Source organism: Xenopus tropicalis, chromosome 2 (assembly GCF_000004195.4).
Source record: "Xenopus tropicalis strain Nigerian chromosome 2, UCB_Xtro_10.0, whole genome shotgun sequence".
Taxonomy (NCBI): domain Eukaryota; kingdom Metazoa; phylum Chordata; class Amphibia; order Anura; family Pipidae; genus Xenopus; species Xenopus tropicalis.
The window spans coordinates 788,457-812,157 of NC_030678.2; the positions used below are offsets into that span (position 1 = coordinate 788,457).

At 47.9% G+C, this 23,701-nt stretch overlaps 1 protein-coding gene across 1 annotated transcript; it reads right to left on the minus strand.

Annotated features, from left to right (window-relative positions):
• Positions 1 to 871: 871 nt before the first annotated feature.
• Positions 872 to 19,771, minus strand: LOC116408728. The gene is made up of 4 exons (XM_031896400.1): positions 19,445 to 19,771; positions 3,970 to 4,233; positions 2,989 to 3,105; positions 872 to 1,861 (listed from the first exon to the last, which is right to left on the minus strand). Exons 1-4 carry the CDS (start codon positions 19,626 to 19,628, stop codon positions 1,491 to 1,493), a joined length of 936 nt encoding a protein of 311 aa, XP_031752260.1. The 5' UTR covers positions 19,629 to 19,771; the 3' UTR covers positions 872 to 1,490.
• Between the last annotated feature and the right edge of the window lie 3,930 nt (positions 19,772 to 23,701).

The following is a 23,701-nucleotide window of genomic DNA, read 5'->3' on the forward strand; positions in this document are numbered from 1 at the left end:
GGCCCCTGGGAGCCCCTAGTATTGGGCCCCACTGGAGCTTAGTAATTGGCTGAGGCCCCTGGGAGCCCCTAGTATTGGGCCCCACTGGAGCTTAGTAATTGGCTGGAGGCCCCTGGGAGCCCCTAGTATTGGGCCCCACTGGAGCTTAGTAATTGGCTGAGGCCCCTGGGAGCCCCTAGTATTGGCCCCACTGGAGCTTAGTAATGGCTGAGGCCCCTGGGAGCCCCTAGTATTGGGCCCCACTGGAGCTTAGTAATTGGCTGAGGCCCCTGGGAGCCCCTAGTATTGGGCCCCACTGGAGCTTAGTAATTGGCTGAGGCCCCTGGGAGCCCCTAGTATTGGGCCCCACTGGAGCTTAGTAATTGGCTGAGGCCCCTGGGAGCCCCTAGTATTGGGCCCCACTGGAGCTTATTAATTGGCTTTGGCCCCTGGGAGCCCCTAGTATTGGGCCCCACTGGAGCTTAGTAATTGGCTGAGGCCCCTGGGAGCCCCTAGTATTGGGCCCCACTGGAGCTTAGTAATTGGCTGAGGCCCCTGGGAGCCCCTAGTATTGGGCCCCACTGGAGCTTATTAATTGGCTTTGGCCCCTGGGAGCCCCTAGTATTGGGCCCCACTGGAGCTTAGTAATTGGCTGAGGCCCCTGGGAGCCCCTAGTATTGGGCCCCACTGGAGCTTATTAATTGGCTTTGGCCCCTGGGAGCCCCTAGTATTGGGCCCCACTGGAGCTTAGTAATTGGCTGAGGCCCTTGTTCCTACCCTGCCTGGTACATTTGTGCCCATCCCTGAGGGCAGGTGTATACACTAACACCCAGGCACAACACTGCCCCCCAGAGGAGAAAATGAAGACAGCATTAGCTTTATACATGAGAAACTTATTTAATTTGATATTATAACTAGTCAGTACTGTAACCTGCCATATTGTGAGCTGCGACCAAATACCGTATTGGGGGGCATATGGGCACCAGGGGCAGATACTGTATATACAAGAACTCTTACTATAAATACTTCAGCCAGATATTGGGAGTTTAGCCCTAATCCACTGTAGGCTCAGCAGGGCCCCCCATTATGCACTCCCCCCAGTGCCCCCTTTCCCCTGTACCGCCCCAGTGGCCCTGCTGTGCTTATGGGGGATCAGCTGGATAAAGGACAGAGCACTGATCTCCCCGCGCCCCCCCCCAACTCATTGTACATTCTGGGTTGGGGTTCATGGGACGAGGCAGATAATTACCCAGAATTCCCAGGAATAGTCTATACTATACTATCATTCCAATGGGCTCAAACCGGAGGGAGGGGTATCTCCTCTGTAAATTGCCCCCACATCTCCTTTGACTCCGTTTCCATATTCCATGGCTCCCACCCTATGTGACTTGCAGGTCTGTATATCTCAGGCTCTTCCAGTCCCTCCATGTCCGGCCTTTATTATCCCACATATTCATGCACAGTTGCCGGAGGGCAGGCCGTGATTGGGGGCCACTAATCTCAGACCCTTACTATTGGGGGGGCTGGTGGGCTGCCCGTGATCTTGTACGAGGCTGGGGCCTGGGTGGGCGGGTGCTGGGGTGGTTGGTGGGGACTGGAGGCCTTATAGACTGTGATGGGTTCGGTTGTGTCTGGGCCTGGGGGGCCTGTTTCTCTACTGTGGCCCCATTTGGCTTGGAATGGGACCCCTTCTTAGACTGCTTTGGGGGGCGGCTTTGGGACTGGATCCTGGGAGCTGGAGGTCTTGGCCCCGGGCTGTGGCCTTGGGGTTCTGCTGGCGGTTGGATCAGTGTTTGGGTTTCCTGCTGGCCGGGGGGGCCGGGGAGTTGGCGCTCCTGGATGGAAATGTTGTTCTCGTAGCAGATAGAGGCCCCCTCCTCCCCTGAAATACAATATTTATATATATTATTATATACATTACAGTATGTTACATCCCAATACCCTGTATGAGTCTGCGCAGGAACCCCCCCCAGATCATGCATGTACCATACAGAATAAAGGGGTCCCTCCCGTTATCCTCGCCCCCCCCAGATCATGTATGTATCATACAGAATAAAGGGGTCCCTCCCGTTATCCTCGCCCCCCCCAGATCATGTAAGTACCATACAGAATAAAGGGGTCCCTCCCGTTATCCTCGCCCCCCCCAGATCATGTAAGTACCATACAGAATAAAGGGGTCCCTCCCATTATCCTCAGCCCCCCCAGATCATGTAAGTACCATACAGAATAAAGGGGTCCCTCCCATTATCCTCAGCCCCCCCAGATCATGTATGTACCATACAGAATAAAGGGGTCCCTCCCGTTATCCTCGCCCCCCCCAGATCATGTAAGTACCATACAGAATAAAGGGGTCCCTCCCATTATCCTCAGCCCCCCCAGATCATGTAAGTACCATACAGAATAAAGGGGTCCCTCCCATTATCCTCAGCCCCCCCCAGATCATGTAAGTACCATACAGAATAAAGGGGTCCCTCCCATTATCCTCAGCCCCCCCAGATCATGTAAGTACCATACAGAATAAAGGGGTCCCTCCCATTATCCTCAGCCCCCCCAGATCATGTAAGTACCATACAGAATAAAGGGGGGTCCCTCCCGTTATCCTCAGCCCCCCCAGATCATGTAAGTACCATACAGAATAAAGGGGTCCCTCCCGTTATCCTCAGCCCCCCCAGATCATGTAAGTACCATACAGAATAAAGGGGTCCCTCCCATTATCCTCAGCCCCCCCAGATCATGTAAGTACCATACAGAATAAAGGGGTCCCTCCCGTTATCCTCAGCCCCCCCAGATCATGTAAGTACCATACAGAATAAAGGGGTCCCTCCCCTTATCCTCAGCCCCCCCAGATCATGTAAGTACCATACAGAATAAAGGGGTCCCTCCCCTTATCCTCAGCCCCCCAGATCATGTAAGTACCATACAGAATAAAGGGGTCCCTCCCGTTATCCCCCCCCCCCCCCCCCCATGGCTGATAAAGGGAATAAGAGAACATACCTGGGATGTACTTACCTATTCTGGATTTCTGGCAACAGGATCTGCTCACAAAGTAACTGAGGAGGATGATGAAGATGAGGAAAGCCACGCCCCCTGCAGCGACGGCTGCGATCATTTCCAATGTGAAGAACTCTGTGGGGCAATGAGGGAATAGGGTTATTTCCAGTGACTTCCAGTGTTTCCTATTAAAGGGGAACTAAGCCCCCCAACTGAATATAAGCATCGCCAAGCTCCTTGTATTAATATATATTTGCGCAGAATATGCATTTCCGCAGTCTGAGAGGGCACCCTGTTATGTGGGGAAATACTGGGCTTAACCCCCTCACCCCATGGAATAAGTAGAGCCACTTACCTAATCCACCCCCAACCCCATGGAATAAGTATAGCCTCTAACCCCCTAGCCCCATCCCCCAACCCCAATGGAATGAGTAAAGTTACTAACCCCATCCCCCCAACCCCATGGAATGAGTAAAGTTACTAACCCCATCCCCCCAACCCCATGGAATGAGTAAAGTTACTAACCCCATCCCCCCAACCCCATGGAATGAGTAAAGTTACTAACCCCATCCCCCCAACCCCATGGAATGAGTAAAGTTACTAACCCCATCCCCCCAACCCCATGGAGTCAGTGCCACCAACCCAAGACCCTTCTGTAAGTGCCCCCATACCCCTGTTTCTGTGTTTGAGGCGCATTTACGCCTGTGAGTGCAGTTGTGCTTCTGCTCCGCACTCAGTTGCACCTAAAACCCCTTTATTATAGTTACTTGCACCACAATGTGCCCCTTGCACTTCCGTGTAGTTGCACTCAGCGCTTTCTGCCTGTTGTTCTGAATTGGCCGCTGCTGAGCGGCGCTGACACAGGGGGCCCTGGAGCTGCCCCCACCTCCTGACTGGGTAATTACAGGGTTTCTTTGCCCCCAGCTCCAATAGGCACAGAACAATCACACACAGAGAATTGGGCACAGATGCCACACACACTGCAAACCTAGAACGTACCTATGAAAGGCTCATGTTTGCGACAGTCGATTTTCTTGCTGTCACTTCTATCACTGACGCGGTTCCTGGTGGCGCACGTCACGTTCCCATGAGTCTCCAGAGAGACGTTTCTCCCAACTGATTTGGTTTTGGTGCTTTGGATAAGCCGCGAGTTATTCCACGTCATCTCCATCTCGTCCGGCGTGTCCTCGTCACTCACCTCACATCGAAGTCGTATGTCTCTCTCACCGCAAGTGACACTCAGCACCGGGGCGGCAACACTCTCTGTAACATACCGGCACCATATTATTCGTATTATAGATACTCAGTACTGGGGCAACGATGCTCTCTGCTATGAGTTCTGGGGTATTATACATGGAATTGGCACTGTATTTATCTGCTGTGTGTTCTGGGGTATTATACATGGAATTGGCACTGTATTTATCTGCTGTGTGTTCTGGGGTATTATACATGGAATTGGCACTGTATTTATCCTGCTGTGGGTTCTGGGGTATTATACATGGAATTGGCACTGTATTTATCCTGCTGTGGGTTCTGGGGTATTATACATGGAATTGGCACTGTATTTATCCTGCTGTGGGTTCTGGGGTATTATACATAGAATTGGCACTGTATTTATCTGCTGTGGGTTCTGGGGTATTATACATGGAATTGGCACTGTATTTATCCTGCTGTGGGTTCTGGGGTATTATACATGGAATTGGCACTGTATTTATCCTGCTGTGGGTTCTGGGGTATTATACATGGAATTGGCACTGTATTTATCCTGCTGTGGGTTCTGGGGTATTATACATGGAATTGGCACTGTATGTATCTGCTGTGGGTTCTGGGGTATTATACGTGGAATTGGCACTGTATTTATCTGCTGTGGGTTCTGGGGTATTATACATGGAATTGGCACTGTATTTATCCCGCTGTGGGTTCTGGGGTATTATACATGGAATTGGCATTGTATTTATCCTGCTGTGGGTTCTGGGGTATTATACATGGAATTGGCACTGTATTTATCTGCTGTGGGTTCTGGGGTATTATACATGGAATTGGCACTGTATTTATCCTGCTGTGGGTTCTGGGGTATTATACATGGAATTGGCACTGTATTTATCTGCTGTGGGTTCTGGGGTATTATACGTGGAATTGGCACTGTATTTATCTGCTGTGGGTTCTGGGGTATTATACATGGAATTGGCACTGTATTTATCCCGCTGTGGGTTATGGGGTATTATACATGGAATTGGCACTGTATTTATCCCGCTGTGGGTTCTGGGGTATTATACATGGAATTGGCACTGTATTTATCCCGCTGTGGGTTCTGGGGTATTATACATGGAATTGGCACTGTATTTATCCCGCTGTGGGTTCTGGGGTATTATACATGGAATTGGCACTGTATTTATCCCGCTGTGGGTTCTGGGGTATTATACATGGAATTGTCACTGTATTTATCCCGCTGTGGGTTCTGGGGTATTATACATGGAATTGGCACTGTATTTATCTGCTGTGGGTTCTGGGGTATTATACATGGAATTGGCACTGTATTTATCCTGCTGTGGGTTCTGGGGTATTATACATGGAATTGGCACTGTATTTATCCCGCTGTGGGTTCTGGGGTATTATACATGGAATTGGCACTGTATTTATCCCGCTGTGGGTTCTGGGGTATTATACATGGAATTGGCACTGTATTTATCCTGCTGTGGGTTCTGGGGTATTATACATGGAATTGGCACTGTATTTATCCTGCTGTGGGTTCTGGGGTATTATACATGGAATTGGCACTGTATTTATCCTGCTGTGGGTTCTGGGGTATTATACATGGAATTGGCACTGTATTTATCCTGCTGTGGGTTCTGGGGTATTATACATGGAATTGGCACTGTATTTATCCTGCTGTGGGTTCTGGGGTATTATACATGGAATTGGCACTGTATTTATCCTGCTAATTTTTTATTGAAAACAAGCAACTTAGAAAATATACACAAAATAATTACAAAACAAATATTCTGTTTTAAATAAAACAAATTCCATAAATATAAACAGAATGTAACAATAAAGTTAAAACTTAGTATATATTTACATGTATATAATTCTGCACATATTTACATACAGTATTTTCTCTCATTACTAAGCCCACCCCAACCCTAAGGACAGAAAGACAAAGACGCAGGTTACTCACCTAAAACAGCACGAGCCCAATCATAAAAAAAGGGAGTGAGAGAGACCAGCCCCACACCAGAGAGGCCAATCAGAAAGGGCCAGGTGGATAAAGGGTTTCTAGGAGGCCGAAAACAAAACCCACGCCATAAAGACGCCCACCATGCCGCATCCATCCTCTGCCTCTCAAAAGAGCGAATCTTCCAAAGCTCACCCAGTATGGAACCCACCACCTCTGAACAGGGGAGAACTTTGTGCCTAATGGGAACCTGACACCGTGCATTCCAAGTGTAAAAGCGGACGACAGAACTGACTAGAAAAAGTGTGCTCAAATCAAAACCCTGGTGACACCTGAATGCCCCGTAGGCCCACTCCTGGTAATCTAAACCAGAGAGGCAGGGAATGCCCAAGGCATTAGACACTTCTTTGTATACTTCAATGTTAAAGGGACAATGAAGCAGGAAGTGGTCCATGGTCTCCACCTTCCCAGAGCATTCCTCCCGTGGAAAGTCACGGTCATCGGTGCACTTGTGCTTCACGTTCCCACTAACATAAAGTTTCCCATGGAAGGAGCGCCAGGCGATATCCCTGAACTTGGATGGAATCCTGGGAGAGTTCACTAAAGAGAGCCCTACTCTCAGCACTTCCTCTGGGCAATCTTTCAGGGCCAATGGTGCATAAAAGTAGGATCTCAAGACCCTCCTGTCGATCTCCTTCCTAGTAGAGGACTTGACTTCACCCACAGTAATGCACCATCGCCGCTTGGCTTTCAGAACCCCTGCAACATAAGGCGGGACAGGGCCGTGCCGGATTCGCATACTCTTTACCAAGCCGCCATTCATCCATTCCCCAAGAAAAGGAGAGACCCAAATCCTGAAGATATCTGCCCACAAAGGAGGCTTCTCCAGAAGGAGGTTGCTGAAGTTGTACTTAATAAAGTTGTTCACAAAGAACACAATGGGGTTTAGCATGTTAAGGCCCCCTTCCTTCCTTTGCAGGTAGGTGACATTCCTCTTGATGAGGTTCATTTTGTTTCCCCACAAAAGTAGGAAAAACAGACAACAAATCCTGCCATAGAAAGACTGAGGCAAAAGGCACACATAGCTGACGTAATGAAAAATTGGGACCAGATAAGTCTTGATCAAATCAACCCTCTGCCTTAAGGTATACTTTAACCCTTTCCATCGGTTGACCAACACAGATGCCGTTTCCAACTTTTGCTCCCAATTTGGGATGGCATAATCGCCCTGGCCAAATTCAATTCCAAGGATTTTAATTCTGGATTGGGCCACAGGGAAGACATCCGGAAGATCAAAGGCAAGATCTCCCTTCCCCATCCAGAAAGCTTCACACTTGTTCCTGTTAATCAATGAATCCGAGGCCTCTGAATAGTCCTGCACAATCAATGCCACAGCATCTGCCTCCTCCCCACTGGACACAACGACCGTGACATCGTCGGCATAGGCAGCAACCCTCAAGGCCTTCCCGGGTGCCATGGGAACTCCTGCCAAAGCATCACCATCAAGCCGCCTAATTAACGGATCTATGGCGAAGACATACAGCAGAGAGCTCAAGGGGCACCCTTGCCTGACCCCAGAAGAGACCCAAAAGGACGCGCCAGACCAGCCATTCACAAGAGGGAAGCTTTCGGCCCTTCGATATAAAACTTTAAGCCAATTAATAAACCTCCCCGGGAGACCGTATCTGCGAAGGAGCAACCAGAGATATTTGTGGTTGATTCTATCAAAGGCCTTAGACTGGTCCAACGCCAGCAGGTACTTCCCCCATTCACAGGCCCTGCACCGCTCCAAAGCCTGCCGGATGCCAAGGACGGCAGAAAAGGTGCTCCGGCCTTTCATGGAGCAGTGTTGTGAGGGGGAAAGTAATCTTTCCGCTAGAGGAAAGAGACGATTAAACAACACTTTTGCCAGAATTTTCCTGTCCACATTGAGAAGGGCTATGGGGCGCCAGTTCTCAATTCTAGACTGATCCAAACCCTTGGAGAGCAAGATTAAGGCTGAGTGTCTCATGGAGGGAGGGAGTAAACCCTCGGCCAGGGAGCTATTAAAAATCTCCGTGAGACAAGGTGCCAAGACGTCGCGAAACTCTTTATAAAACTCGGCCGTAAGACCGTCAGGCCCTGGTGACTTTTTAAGGTTTAGGCTATCAATGGCCGTCATGACTTCATCAACCACAATCTCACCCACCAAATCATCAAAAGGAATGTCATTATCTTTCTGAATAGGAGTCTCGTCCAGGAAGGAAGACATTCTAGCCGGGCTGAGTTTTTGTTGCTTCAAGAGTCCAGTATAATAGTTTTCAACAACGCCTAGGATGCCTGGAACCGAAGTCTCAAGCACCCCGGCCTCATTTCGCAAGCCATGTACAAACTTGCGGGAAGCTGCTTCCCTACAGTTCTGGTAAGGGTCAGGTGAGTGGTAAGGCCCGTAATCCCTTTCCAGAACCAGGGAAGAGTACCTGTCATACTGATACTCCTTCATCAGAGCCTTAACTCTGGTGATCTCCCCACGATCACCGCCATCAGACACCAGTCTGTCAAGCTTCCTCCTGAGGGCAAGATAGGCACGATATTTATCAATTTGTATTTTGTTTGCTAGGCCTCAAAAGAGTCCTGCGATCCTTCTTTTGACCATCTCCCACCACTCAACCTTACTGCTGCAGACATCTATTAAAGATTGCTGGTCCTGAAAAAAGTCCCTGAAAGACTGTTTTACCCACTCCTCCCCCAGGAGGGCCGAATTTAAGCGCCATAAACCCTTACCCCTCTGAGGGGTCTGAGAGACATTCAGGGAAACCAACAACATACAGTGATCAGAAAACTCCACAGCCATCACCTCGGGGGGCGATGTTACAGAGTCTTCTTTAACAAAAAACCTGTCTATCCTACTCCTACATATACCTCTATAGAAGGTGAACCCTGTGCGGTCTGGGTAGTGGCGAATGTGCACATCCACAAGACCGGCCTCTCTGACTATGCTATTTAGGAAAGGAGTATCAGAGCCCAGTCGGCCTGCGGCACTTCCCCTGTCCATACGCCTAGTCACGGTGTTAAAATCACCGCCAAAAACTACCAATTGGGCTGTAAAAAGAAAGGGCTTGATCCTGCTAAACAGGTCCTTCCTCGCCCCGTTTGACTGAGGACCATAAATATTAATCAGGCGAAGATCTTGCCCGTTCAGCAGGACGTCAAGGACCATGCAACGACCCATCTCTACTTCAATCACCCGTTTGATTGTTACCCTATCGGTCTTAAAAAGGACCGCCACTCCACTGTAAGGCTCGGCCGCAAGAGACCAATAGGAGGGACCGTGACTCCATTCTTTTTTAGCTTTATGTATATCAGCCAGATGACATAGCCTGGTCTCCAGCAAAAATAAAACTTCTGCCTCAATTCGGGAGAACAAAAAATAGGCCGATTCTCTTGCACTTACAGACCTCACACTCGCGACATTAATGGTCGCAAAGCGAATTGGAGGGGGGACAGCCATTACAGAGTGATTAAATTCTGGAGGCTTTCGCCTGCCTCTTTGTCTTTCTGTCATCATCAGAACCCTCCCGCTTAGCTGAGAGCCCAAAGGGAAACCTTTCTGCTTCCTCAACAGGAATGTCCTCGAGGTCAGAGGAAGAAGAACTATTGTCATCATGGGAATCCTCCCCAAGCTCATTAGCCAACCGCTCCTCCTCCTCCTCTAACTCCACTTGGTCAGCCCAACATAAAGGCCCAAACCTGTTCTCCGCAAGGGGCACAGCATTACTCTTCCCCTCGGTCATGCCAAGCTTCATTTTACCCCTCCTTTTCTTATCCTTCTTAGACTTACCCACCTTAGACCAGCCCTCTTCCCTCTGAACACTTCGAGTAGAGCGAGAGGGTGAGGATGGGTAAAGAGGAGAGGAAGGACGAGGGGGGAAGATGGGTGAAGAGAAGAGGAAGGACGAGGGGGGGAAGATGGGTGAAGAGGAGAGGAAGGACGAGGGGGGAAGATGGGTGAAGAGGAGAGGAAGGACAAGGGGGGGAAGATGGGTGAAGAGGAGAGGAAGGACGAGGGGGGAAGATGGGCGAAGGGAAGAAGACTGGCGAGGAGGAAGGGATGGGTGGGAAGAAGACTGGCGAGGAGGAAGGGATGGGTGGGAAGAAGACTGGCGAGGGGGAAGGGATGGGTGGGAAGAAGACTGGCGAGGAGGAAGGGATAGGTGGGAAGAAGACTGGCGAGGGGGAAGGGATGGGTGGGAAGAAGACTGGCGAGGAGGAAGGGATGGGTGGGAAGAAGACTGGCGAGGAAGAAGGGATGGGTGGGAAGAAGACTGGCGAGGAAGAAGGGATGGGTGGGAAGAAGACTGGCGAGGGGGAAGGGATGTGTGGGAAGAAGACTGGCGAGGGGGAGGGGATGGGTGGGAAGAAGATGATTGGTGATGGAGAGAGGATGAGGGAGGGGATGGGCAAGGGGTAGAGGAAGCAGCCAAAAGACTTACAACATTGGCTGACTGAGTTGACCTACACATGGGAGGCCCTGTAGTACCCTGGGGTACAGATGGAGTGGTAGTTATAGTTCTGACAGGAGCCTGCTGAGCTGGGGGGGTGGCATAATCAGGATGACCCATCTCTTCAAGAAACTCATCCTCAATACTTTGCCACGACATAGGGCACTTACTGTATGCGTGGCCAAGTTCTCCGCAAAGATTGCACCTGATACTTTTGGGGCATCCTTTAGCCACATGCCCAAAGCCAAGGCACAAGGCACACTTCAGCTTGTCACAGTCCATACTGAAGTGCCTGGATGAGCCACATTTCCAGCACTGCCTGGGCTGGCCTGGGTAGAAACAGTAAACTCTGTCTTTACCAATGTAAGCAGAGCTGGGAATGTGTTGTGTGACATTCCCTACGGTACGTAGGCGAAACCGGACGTGCCAACCCACTGACCAAATACCCCTTCCATCCAGGTCTTTCTGTACTCCTCCTAACACCTCCCCGTACCTCTTAAGCCAAACCCTCAGGTCTGCAGGGGGAATGGACTCATTGTCCACAAGTATGGTGACCTTCACAATGCCCGGTCTGGAGACCACAATGGTTTTAAAGCCGACCCATTTACCCTCCGCCTCAGCCTTCCTGTAATTGGCCCAGAAGGTGTCAAGGTCCTGTAGCCTCACAAAGCTGATGGTATAATCTCTGAAAACAGTGTTGTGAACAAACATATGAAAATCCTCTGCCACAAACCCCAGTTCCAACACCCTATCTATAACAGTGTCCCTCCCAGGCGGGGGGCCCTCACTTATCCATTGCAGCTTTACTGCGTTTTTGCGCCTGGCGGCATCCGATGAGTAACCCCCCATACCCCCACCACTAGAGGATGGACCCGGGGCAGCAAGTGGACCAGGAAGTGCTGGGGGACCCCCTGCAGCTGTTCTTACAGAGGAATTTACAGGACCCCTTGATGAAAAACTACCAGTAGATGTTACATTGGCAAAGGATCTCTGACTAGTGCCAGGAGTCAGTCTTTCTCTCACCATAGAATCCCCCACACTCCCACTCACAGCATTCACGGGCACAGTGTTGGGCACAGTTATACCAGGCTCAGCAGGCACCTCGGGCACAGGCTCACCCACACCAGCAGCCATTCCCCCCACAGGATTCAGCCCCACAGATCTTACAGGCACAGTGTTGGGCACAGATATACCGGGCACCTCGGGTACAGTCACTGCCATACCCCCCACAGATCTTACAGGCACAGTGTTGGGCACAGATATACCGGGCACCTCTGATACAGGCACAGCCATACCCCCCACAGATCTTACAGGCACAGTGTTGGGCACAGATATACTGGGCACCTCGGGTACAGGCACTGCCATACCCCCCACAGGATTCAGCCCCACAGATCTTACAGGCACAGTGTTGGGCACAGATACACCAGGCTCAGCAGGCACCTCGGGCACAGGCTCACCCACACCAGCAGCCATACCTCCCACAGGATTCAGCCCCACAGATCTTACAGGCACAGTGTTGGGCACAGATATACCGGGCACCTCGGGTACAGGCACTGCCATACCCCCCACAGATCTTACAGCACTGCCATCAGCCACAGATACAACATTAACAGGAGCCTTTGGAGCCCCCTCATTGGCTGGAGGTTGCTTGGCTTTGATGATTATAACCTGGGGGTAAAGGACAGACCTGTGGCCCTGCTCAGGGGAAAGAGACAAAGCAGTAGGATTGACATTAGGAGGTGCTTTACCCACAACCTCCCCAGAACCCACCAAGGTAACAGATTTTTTTGTAAAAGTATTATTAACAGTCCCTCTACCCCTGGTTTCAGTGTCTTTCTGAATTGCAACCAAATCCGATACACCACAGGGAATTATGGGAGTTGTAGTCAGTATATTCCGGAGCTGCCTGTCACAGAGTTCTCCTTCCACAGTGCTAATGACACCCTCAGACCGACGGCTCACTGTCCCTGCAGCTGGACTGGAGATGATGATGGGAGATGAAGACACTTTCCTGCCAGAGACCTCTTCTCCCCTGATGTCAGCGGCATCCTCAAACTGACCTTCCACTGTCTTTGTAACAGAACAGGAGAGGATGATGGGAGTTGTAGGCACTGATGAAAAACAAGCTTCCTTTCTACCAGAAACCTCCCAGATGTCAACTGCATCCTCAAACTGGTCAAATACAGTCCCTGCTGGGTTAACCGCCTCAGAGGGGATGCTGGGAGTTGTAGGCACCTGTGTATACTGGGCTGCATCCTGATGTGACGGCACAGAAGGAACAACAGTACGTGGAATGTTGTTATGGGTGCAAATGGCAGAGTTCTCAGTAGCCTCAAAGGAACCAGAGGGGATCATGGGAGATGTAGGCAAAGATTTACCTGGCTTAATTTTCCTGCAAAAACCAACAGTCTTGCTTTTCCCAGTGTCAGTGGGACTAGAGGGGATGCTGGGAGTTGTAGGCACCTGTGTATACAGGGCTGGATGTGACAGCACAGAAGGAATAACAGTACATGCAATGATGCCTTTCCCAGAGCTCTCAGCAAGGTAAGATGGTTTAGAGACACATTTCCCAGTTTCCATCCCAGACACACAGGGGGGGCTGCCAGAGGCCGGGGAACAAGGTGCCCGGGGGGCAGAGGCAGACAGGGCACCCACAGTAACAGAGGTAACAGGCTTACCTGGGGGGGCCCCCTGAGTAGCAGGAGCCGGTAATACAGGGAAATCCTCCTCTGCAAATACAAACAATGAGGTTTCTTTGGCTTTTACACTTTTTCTTGCTTTAACTTTCTCTTTAGGATCAATGTCCTCAATCTCATCCGCTGAGAAAACCAACTTGTGTGGCCTCAGGGTGGGAGACTCCAGGGCCTTTATTTCAGTGAGTAGCCCAGGGGAGCCAGAGGGGGCCACAGGACTCTGGGAAGGAGAGGGATTGGGGCCCAGGGAGACACTGTACCTGGAGGAGGGGGCTGCACTCTCATCACCGGATGGCACCGATATGGAGCGGTGTTTCATTTTCAGCAGGTCCTTGTCCCTCTGCCTCCTCTCCTCCCTCTCCTTAAACTTGTCCTGGTTGTCAAAGGCCTCCCTCACAGGCCCAATCCTCTGCCCCAGGAGAGATACTTCTGCCTCCAGCTCCTCCAGCTTCTCCTGCAGGGCAGCAATCTCCTGCTTCTTTCTGGGTCTGGCACTGCTGGTCAACTTGCTGCACTCCCCCTTCTTTTTCTTTATTTGGGCTTTAAGGGACTCACTCTCAGCCTTTTTCTTCTTGTAAGCCCTGATACAGGCAGCCATGTTAATCTGGAAGCCCTGATCTCCTGGCTTCAGTGCAGGTAAATCCGCAGCAACATCATCTGCTGGGCCATAAAGTTGTTTTTCCTGGCCCTCTGCTTCATCCTCACTCTGGCTCTTAGCAGCCAAACCACCAGGCCTAGATCTTGATGAAGCCTGGGGCTGGCCTGACAGAGCAAGCCCAGACCGAAGCATCAGGCCTGGGCTGCGGGAGGACATCTGGTGGTTCAGTAGGGTAAACAGGCCCAAACACTCAGCAGCAGCACACAGTGTTCAAGCTCCTCCTCCTACTTCCTGCTGTGGGTTCTGGGGTATTATACATGGAATTGGCACTGTATTTATCCCGCTGTGGGTTCCGGGTATTATACATGGTATTGGCACTGTATTTATCCTGCTGTGGGTTCTGGGGTATTATACATGGAATTGGCACTGTATTTATCCTGCTGTGGGTTCTGGGGTATTATACATGGAATTGGCACTGTATTTATCTGCTGTGGGTTCTGGGGTATTATACATGGAATTGGCACTGTATTTATCCTGCTGTGGGTTCTGGGGTATTATACATGGAATTGGCACTGTATTTATCTGCTGTGGGTTCTGGGGTATTATACATGGTATTGGCACTGTATTTATCCTGCTGTGGGTTCTGGGGTATTATACATGGAATTGGCACTGTATTTATCCTGCTGTGGGTTCTGGGGTATTATACATGGAATTGGCACTGTATTTATCCTGCTGTGGGTTCTGGGGTATTATACATGGAATTGGCACTGTATTTATCTGCTGTGGGTTCTGGGGTATTATACATGGAATTGGCACTGTATTTATCTGCTGTGGGTTCTGGGGTATTATACATGGAATTGGCACTGTATTTATCCCGCTGTGGGTTCTGGGGTATTATACATGGAATTGGCACTGTATTTATCCTGCTGTGGGTTCTGGGGTATTATACATGGAATTGGCACTGTATTTATCTGCTGTGGGTTCTGGGGTATTATACATGGAATTGGCACTGTATTTATCTGCTGTGGGTTCTGGGGTATTATACATGGAATTGGCACTGTATTTATCCTGCTGTGGGTTCTGGGGTATTATACATGGAATTGGCACTGTATTTATCTGCTGTGGGTTCTGGGGTATTATACATGGAATTGGCACTGTATTTATCCCGCTGTGGGTTCTGGGGTATTATACATGAAATTGGCACTGTATTTATCCCGCTGTGGGTTCTGGGGTATTATACATGAAATTGGCGCTGTATTTATCCCGCTGTGGGTTCTGGGGTATTATACATGGAATTGGCACTGTATTTATCCCGCTGTGGGTTCTGGGGTATTATACATGGAATTGGCACTGTATTTATCCTGCTATGGGTTCTGCGCCCCCTAGCTGCCTGCTCTCCTCCGCCCCCTAGCTGCAGAAAGGTTTAGTGCAGGCCCTGCCTGATTCAGTTCCTGCACCAGGGACAATTAGCTGTGAGTTTGCCCCAGTTCCCGGGGGCGTTTCTCCATTCTGTCTGAAGTCACTCCATTTGGAAGAGGAACAAATGTTCAGCTTAAACCACAGAGCAGTTGCAGAACCCAAGCGTGAGAGCTGCTGATGCAGAAGTGTCTCTGGGCAATAGCACATTATATATATCTCTCTCTCTCTCTCAAAATAAAACAGCCAGCACCAAGGGTCTTTGTGTTTCAAAAAATCTCTTGTGTATTATAATTGCATGTACAACCGACGTTTCGGTCCCTTTTGGGACCTTTTTCAAGGTGCAAATACATACAGCAACTCAGTTTAAATAGCCTCCTCCCATGAATCCAGGGAGGGCCAGTGACATCATATGCACATTAACCCCATAGTGACCATTAATACCATATACCAATTATATATTTTATAAAAGTGCATTCATACTTCATAATAAATCTGTTGCACATATTCAATACCCCAATCTAGTTAAAACTGCAACGATATTAAACAGCATACATGTGTATAAAATTGCCCCCACATCTATAAATACTCGTGCAACATCGTATATTATGTGAACATTATGTGAACCGTATGAAGTGCAATTTTGATAAATTAGTAAAATGTAAAAACAATACATGACTATGCACAGTTTCCTATGTCCATGGTCCCAAAGTTTCCCATATTATTAACCCATTGACTCCTATTCGTACAATTTTACCTTGCTTAAATATAATACATTCATATAGATTATATGACATTTATAGTATCTATACCCGGGTCAATATAATACAGTAATACATCTTAATAGGTATTATTTTTCTGTCAAAAAACAGTTCAATTGCAACGTGGTGTCCAGTCCCCTCGGTGCAACACATCCCAGCTTGTGAATCCAGAAGGCCTCCTTTTGCAATAACAGTCGATTGATATCTCCCCCTCTCCTTGGGATTTTTACACAGTCTATTGGCATACATTTAAAAGAAGAAATAGAATGTCTCGCTTTTGCCCAATGCTGTGCAATCGGTTGCTTTGAGATATTCTGTTTCACCTTCTTTTTATCATACTCGGGATCCAATGCTGCCCGTATAGTGGAGCGGTGCATACAGATCCTATCTTTCAATTGTCCGTTTGTAATTTTGGATGATGCAGTGACACATCGCTGGATCACAGAGGAGCTCAGGGATTATCTATATGTGGAGCACCCGGTAAGACCTGTGATATATACTTTGCCTAAAATACATAAAAACCAGACGCAACCACCGGGAAGGCCAATCATTTCAGCAAGGGGATCCCTGAGTGAATGTATAGCGAAATATGTGGATATGCTTTTGCAACAAATGGTAAGGGAGTGTAGTACTTACCTGAGAGACACCAATGATTTTTTACAGGTAGTGAACAGTATGAAATTGGATCAATTGAATTTCTATTTTGTAACTATGGATGTACAAAATCCATTCCACATGAAGAGGGCATTGAAGCAGTGAGAGAGCTCCTAAGTAATAATCAACAGTATGAAGGCCCTCCAGCAGAATTCATACTGTCCTTACTCCGGTTCATTTTGTTTAACAACTATTTCAAAAACCAGTTTTATTTGCAATTATCTGGGACGGCGATGGGATCAAATGTGGCACCTACATATGCCAACATTTATATGTATTGGTTTGAAGTGATGTACATATTGAGTCACCCACTGTTTCGCCAATATGGGGCATATTATAGGCGCTATATAGACGATTTGTTCTTTATTTGGTTTGGTACAGCAGAAGATTTGGAGAAATTAACAAGCGAGCTTAATGCATTACCCACACCTGTCAAATTGACTTTACACTTTGACTATGACACCATTAGTTATTTGGATGTTACATTATACAAGGATATGGAAAATAAAAGGTTACAAACTAAAATTTATCAAAAGGTGACAGATAGGAACACCCTGCTTCAATTTGGAAGTAATCACCCACAACACTTGCTAAAGTCGCTTCCTAAGTCCCAGATGCTCCGAGTAGCCAGGATTACAAGTGATGCAGATGAACGTAACAAGGGGCTTGAAGCTATGTCAAATCGATTTGTAGAGAGAGGCTATCCCCCGCAGGATATTCAGAAAGTTAAACAATGGGCACAAGGCTTAGACAGAGCTGGCTTGTTACAGAAAGAACGAGAAGCTAGGGATAAAAATGATAGCAAACTGTTCTATACCAGTACATTTGGTCCATGCAGTGCCCTGACAAGAAAATCTCTTTTGCAGTATTGGCCACTTATTTACACGGACAATGAGTTGTCTAAATTGGTGGACAAGAAATTGTGCTTTGGATACACACGTAATAGGAACCTGAGGGAACTCCTGACCCCTGCGGATCCGGTGGGCAAGTATTTAATTGCAACAGGAAACAGTTCCCAAAAATGTGGGGTATTTAAATGTGGCAACTGCGTGATGTGTAATACATTAATCTTGGGGGATAAATTTTATCACCCGCATAATGGGAAACCCTTTACGATCAGACATAGACTAACTTGTTTATCACAAAATGTAGTGTATCTGATCAAATGCCCTTGTGGGCTAATATATTGTGGAAAAACAAACAGCCAATTGAAAGATAGGATCTGTATGCACCGCTCCACTATACGGGCAGCATTGGATCCCGAGTATGATAAAAAGAAGGTGAAACAGGATATCTCAAAGCAACCGATTGCACAGCATTGGGCAAAAGCGAGACATTCTATTTCTTCTTTTAAATGTATGCCAATAGACTGTGTAAAAATCCCAAAGAGAGGGGGAGATATCAATCGACTGTTATTGCAAAAGGAGGCCTTCTGGATTCACAAGCTGGGATGTGTTGCACCGAGGGGACTGAACACCACGTTGCAATTGAACTGTTTTTTGACAGAAAAATAATACCTATTAAGATGTATTACTGTATTATATTGACCCGGGTATAGATACTATAAATGTCATATAATCTATATGAATGTATTATATTTAAGCAAGGTAAAATTGTACGAATAGGAGTCAATGGGTTAATAATATGGGAAACTTTGGGACCATGGACATAGGAAACTGTGCATAGTCATGTATTGTTTTTACATTTTACTAATTTATCAAAATTGCACTTTATATGGTTCACATAATGTTCACATAATATACAATGTTGCACGAGTATTTATAGATGTGGGGGCAATTTTATACACATGTATGCTGTTTAATATCGTTGCAGTTTTAACTAGATTGGGGTATTGAATATGTGCAACAGATTTATTATGAAGTATGAATGCACTTTTATAAAATATATAATTGGTATATGGTATTAATGGTCACTATGGGGTTAATGTGCATATGATGTCACTGGCCCTCCCTGGATTCATGGGAGGAGGCTATTTAAACTGAGTTGCTGTATGTATTTGCACCTTGAAAAAGGTCCCAAAAGGGACCGAAACGTCGGTTGTACATGCAATTATAATACACGAGAGATTTTTTGAAACACAAAGACCCTTGGTGCTGGCTGTTTTATTTTGATATTTATATGATATCCCGTGCACAGGGGCAGCTGCAGAGCAGCAGATTTTGGAGTGTGGTGCTGTCGTGTGGACTGTTTTATATATATATATAGGAACACGGCTCTCTACATCATAGTAAGGCATATTTTTAAAGGGGTGGTTCACCTTTACGGTAGCTTTTAGTATGTTATTGAATGACCAATTCTAAGCAACCTTTCAATTGGTCTTTATTATTTATATTTTCTTCTCTTTGCAGCTTTCAAATGGGGGTCACTGACCCCGGCAGCCAAACCCTATTGCTCTGTGAGGCTCCAGTTTTATTGTTATTGTTACTTTTTTTTTATTCAGGTCCCATGTTTTTTCATATTCTAGTCTCTTTTTCAAACCACTGCCTGGTTGCTAAGGCAATTTAGATCCTAGCAACCAATTAGCTGCTGAAACGCCAAACTGGAATACAGCTGAGCAAACAGTGAAATAACTAAACAACTACAAATAATAAAAAATAAAGACCAATTGCAATTTTTCTCAGAATCTCTCTCCTACATGTATATTACGTATATGTGGACACACAGTCGGTTGCACTTACTGATCACTGTGACTTTGACGGAATGAGAGGAGATTTGCTTTCCCATCTGGTTAAACACAGTCACAGTGTAGGTCTCATCTCCCACCGTGCCCAGCCGCTTGAGGTACAGGGAGCCGTTCCTGAAGAGCTCACACTCACAGCCCCGTATCTGATGAAATGATATTGAGTCCTTGAATCTCCCCATTGTGTTACCTTTCCCATCTCTCCAGGTCACCTGGTCTCTCTCAGCATTGGGATAGCCGGGGATACTGAGCAGAACTGGGCCATTCAGTGCCACATACACTGGGTCAGTGTCGGCCGCCCAACCTGTGGGGGAGAAGGAGAGAGGCATCAGTTTCCCCCTGCCCCTTTGTCCACTCTGTAACAAATGCCCACAGTAAATAAACCATCGAACCCTTGTAGGTACGGCACCGCCTTCCTTAGTTCTCCTGACAAGTCTATTGGCTAAAGGCTCGGAGCATTACCCTGCCCCCCCTGGGGCTACACAGTGACAATAGCAGTTTTCCCCACCCTCCCCTCACTCAAAAAGTATTACCCCCATTGTCATTTTTGGGAACAGCAGGTTTACTAGTTCCTCATGGGTGGGATTTATCTCCTTCAGTCTTTCTCTTACCCTCAATCCCCGCCCCTCTCCCTTACAGCCCCTGCAACTGAGTGGGATGGGGCAACTAATAGGCAAGTCTCTATGGGAGGCATTTGATTATTTACCTTATGTATCAGTTTGTCTAAACCTCTCTTCCATTGTTACCATTGTTAGGGTTTTGTCCAGGTTCACTCAGATTGTGGGGCTACTGGGCTACTGGGCTACAGGGTTACTGGGCTACAGGGCTACTGGGCTACAGGGTTACTGGGCTACAGGGTTACTGGGTGAAGATCACAGCACTTTCCCAGGATCAGCATGTGTGCATGAAGTTGCTATGGGACAGACGTTAGTAAAGCTCAGGGAGCATGCTCAGTAGGGGCAGAAGGTGCTGCTGGGAAATGGACCAACTAATGTACCAACTGTAACAGTTGCTATGGGAGAGACGTTAGTAAAGCTCAGGGAGCATGCTCAGTAGGGGCAGAAGGTGCTGCTGGGAAATGGACCAACTAATGTACCAAGTGTAACGGTTGCTATAGGAGAGACGTTAGTAACGCTCAGGGAGCATGCTCAGTAGGGGCTGAAGGGGTTGCTGGGAAATGGACTGACTGATGTACCAACTGTAACAGTTGCTATGGGACAGACGTTAGTAACGCTCAGGGAGCATGCTCAGTAGGGGCAGAAGGGGCTGCTGGGAAATGGGCTGACTAACGTACCAACTGTAACAGTTGCTATGGGACAGACGTTAGTAACGCTCAGGGAGCATGCTCAGTAGGGGCAGAAGGGGCTGCTGGGAAATGGGCTGACTAACGTCCCAACTGTAACAGTTGCTATGGGACAGACGTTAGTAATGCTCAGGGAGCATGCTCAGTAGGGGCAGAAGGGGCTGCTGGGAAACGGACCGACTAACGTACCAACTATAACAGTTGCTATGGGACAGATGTTAGTAACGCTCAGGGTACAAAATAATAGAGTCAGAATTTGCTCCTTTAAAGCTAAACTGACCCATAAACTGACTCTGTGTTACAATAAATTGCATGCAGTTTCCCAGAGCAGCGGGCTGATGAAAGCTCTGTGCTGATTGGCTGCTGTCAGTAACCGCACTGGTGGAAATTCCTATGTTTGTACATTAACCCCGTGTTGTTTCTGCCTGTTTGTCCGTTGGTTTCATTATTCTCGTGTCTGAGACTTTTATACCCCAGTGTTTTCCCCTACAGATAATTTGTATTTGCCCCTGAGTATATGGCAAGAAGCGCTTTGCACCCTGAGTTCTGTTGGTACCGGTGCTGCTTGGTGCCTGACTCACTATGTGGCGCACCACTTCCCTTCCCTCTGCAGCATGAAATGAACATTCTCCAAAATACCCTTTCATTCTATTTGCTGCACGACCCACAGAAGTAACTCACACGCTGATAATTCCACTTCCTGTTACCCAGTTTGTTTCAGCCGAACCCTATCTGCGCCGTGTGGTTACCCCTCTACCGGCACCGTTAGCAGCGGCCTCTGCACATTGTACCAAAGCTTCGCAATAACTGCTCTTTCTGTTTTGTTATTTGTGGCTTTCAACAATTTGCCTTCTATTCTGTCTCTGCTCAGTCAGAATTGAGCCTGATATCTGGTTGCTATGGCCAGTGAACCCAGTAACCATGGCACAGTGACTCCAATAACCATGGCACAGTGGCTCCAATAACAATGGCACAGTGACCCCAGTAACCATGGCACAGTGACCCCAATAACCATGGCACAGTGACCCCAATAACCATGGCACAGTGACCCCAATAACCATGGCACAGTGACCCCAATAACCATGGCACAATGACCCCAATAACCATGGCACAGTGACCCCAATAACCATGGCACAGTGACCCCAATAACCATGGCACAATGACCCCAATAACCATGGCACAGTGACCCCAATAACCATGGCACAGTGACTCCAATAACCATGGCACAGTGACCCCAGTAACCATGGCACAGTGACCCCAGTAACCATGGCACAATGACCCCAATAACCATGGCACAGTGACCCCAATAACCATGGCACAGTGACTCCAATAACCATGGCACAGTGACCCCAGTAACCATGGCACAATGACCCCAATAACCATGGCACAGTGACCCCAATAACCATGGCACAGCGACCCCAATAACCATGGCACAGCGACTCCAATAACCATGGCACAGTGACCCCAATAACCATGGCACAGCGACTCCAATAACCATGGCACAGTGACCCCAATAACCATGGCACAGCGACTCCAATAACCATGGCACAGCGACTCCAATAACCATGGCACAGTGACTCCAATAACCATGGCACAGTGACCCCAATAACCATGGCACAGCGACCCCAATAACCATGGCACAGCGACTCCAATAACCATGGCACAGTGACCCCAATAACCATGGCACAGCGACTCCAATAACCATGGCACAGTGACCCCAATAACCATGGCACAGCGACTCCAATAACCATGGCACAGTGACCCCAAATCAAACCATGGCCCAACAGCCGACTCCAATAACCATGGCACAGTGACCCCAATAACCATGGCACAGCGACTCCAATAACCATGGCACAGCGACTCCAATAACCATGGCACAGTGACCCCAATAACCATGGCACAGCGACTCCAATAACCATGGCACAGTGACTCCAATAACCATGGCACAATTATTCCAATAACCATGGCACAGTGACTCCAATAACCATGGCACAGTGACTCCAATAACCATGGCACAATTATTCCAATAACCATGGCACAGTGACTCCAATAACCATGGCACAGTGACTCCAATAACCATGGCACAGTGACTCCAATAACCATGGCACAATTATTCCAATAACCATGGCACAGTGACTCCAATAACCATGGCACAATGACTCCAATAACCATGGCACAGTGACTCCAATAACCATGGCACAATTATTCCAATAACCATGGCACAATGACTCCAATAACCATGGCACTGTGACTCCAATAACCATGGCACTATGACTCCAATAACCATGACACAGTGACTCCAATAACCATGGCACAATTATTCCAATAACCATGGCACAGTGACTCCAATAACCATGGCACAATGACTCCAATAACCATGGCACAATGACTCCAATAACCATGGCACAATGACTCCAATAACCATGGCACAGTGACTCCAATAACCATGGCACAATGACTCCAATAACCTTGGCACAATGACTCCAATAACCATGGCACAGTGACTCCAATAACCATGGCACAATTATTCCAATAATCATGGCACAGTGACTCCAATAACCATGGCACAATTATTCCAATAACCATGGCACAATTATTCCAATTACCATGGCACAATTATTCCAATAACCATGGCACAGAGACCCCAATAACCATGGCACAGCGAGTCCAATAACCATGGCACAGCGACTCCAATAACCATGGCACAGTGACTCCAATAACCATGGCACAGTGACCCCAATAACCATGGCACAATTATTCCAATAACCATGGCACAGAGACTCCAATAATCATGGCACAATGACTCCAATAACCATGGCATAGTGACTCCAATAACCGTGGCACAGCGACTCCAATAACCGTGGCACAATGACTCCAATAACCATGGCACAGCGACTCCAATAACCATGGCACAATGACTCCAATAACCATGGCACAGCGACTCCAATAACC

What these genes read in the sequence shown, in the direction of transcription:
- LOC116408728 (XM_031896400.1), bottom strand. Translation starts at nt 19,628, where the DNA reads ATGGGGAGATTCAAGGACTCAATATCATTTCATCAGATACGGGGCTGT. An exon ending in CGTCAAAGTCACAGTGATCA is followed by an intron (nt 4,234 to 19,444) that starts GTAAGTGCAACC and finishes GGTATGTTACAG; the next exon opens with AGAGTGTTGCCGCCCCGGTG. An exon ending in CAAACATGAGCCTTTCATAG is followed by an intron (nt 3,106 to 3,969) that starts GTACGTTCTAGG and finishes ATTGCCCCACAG; the next exon opens with AGTTCTTCACATTGGAAATG.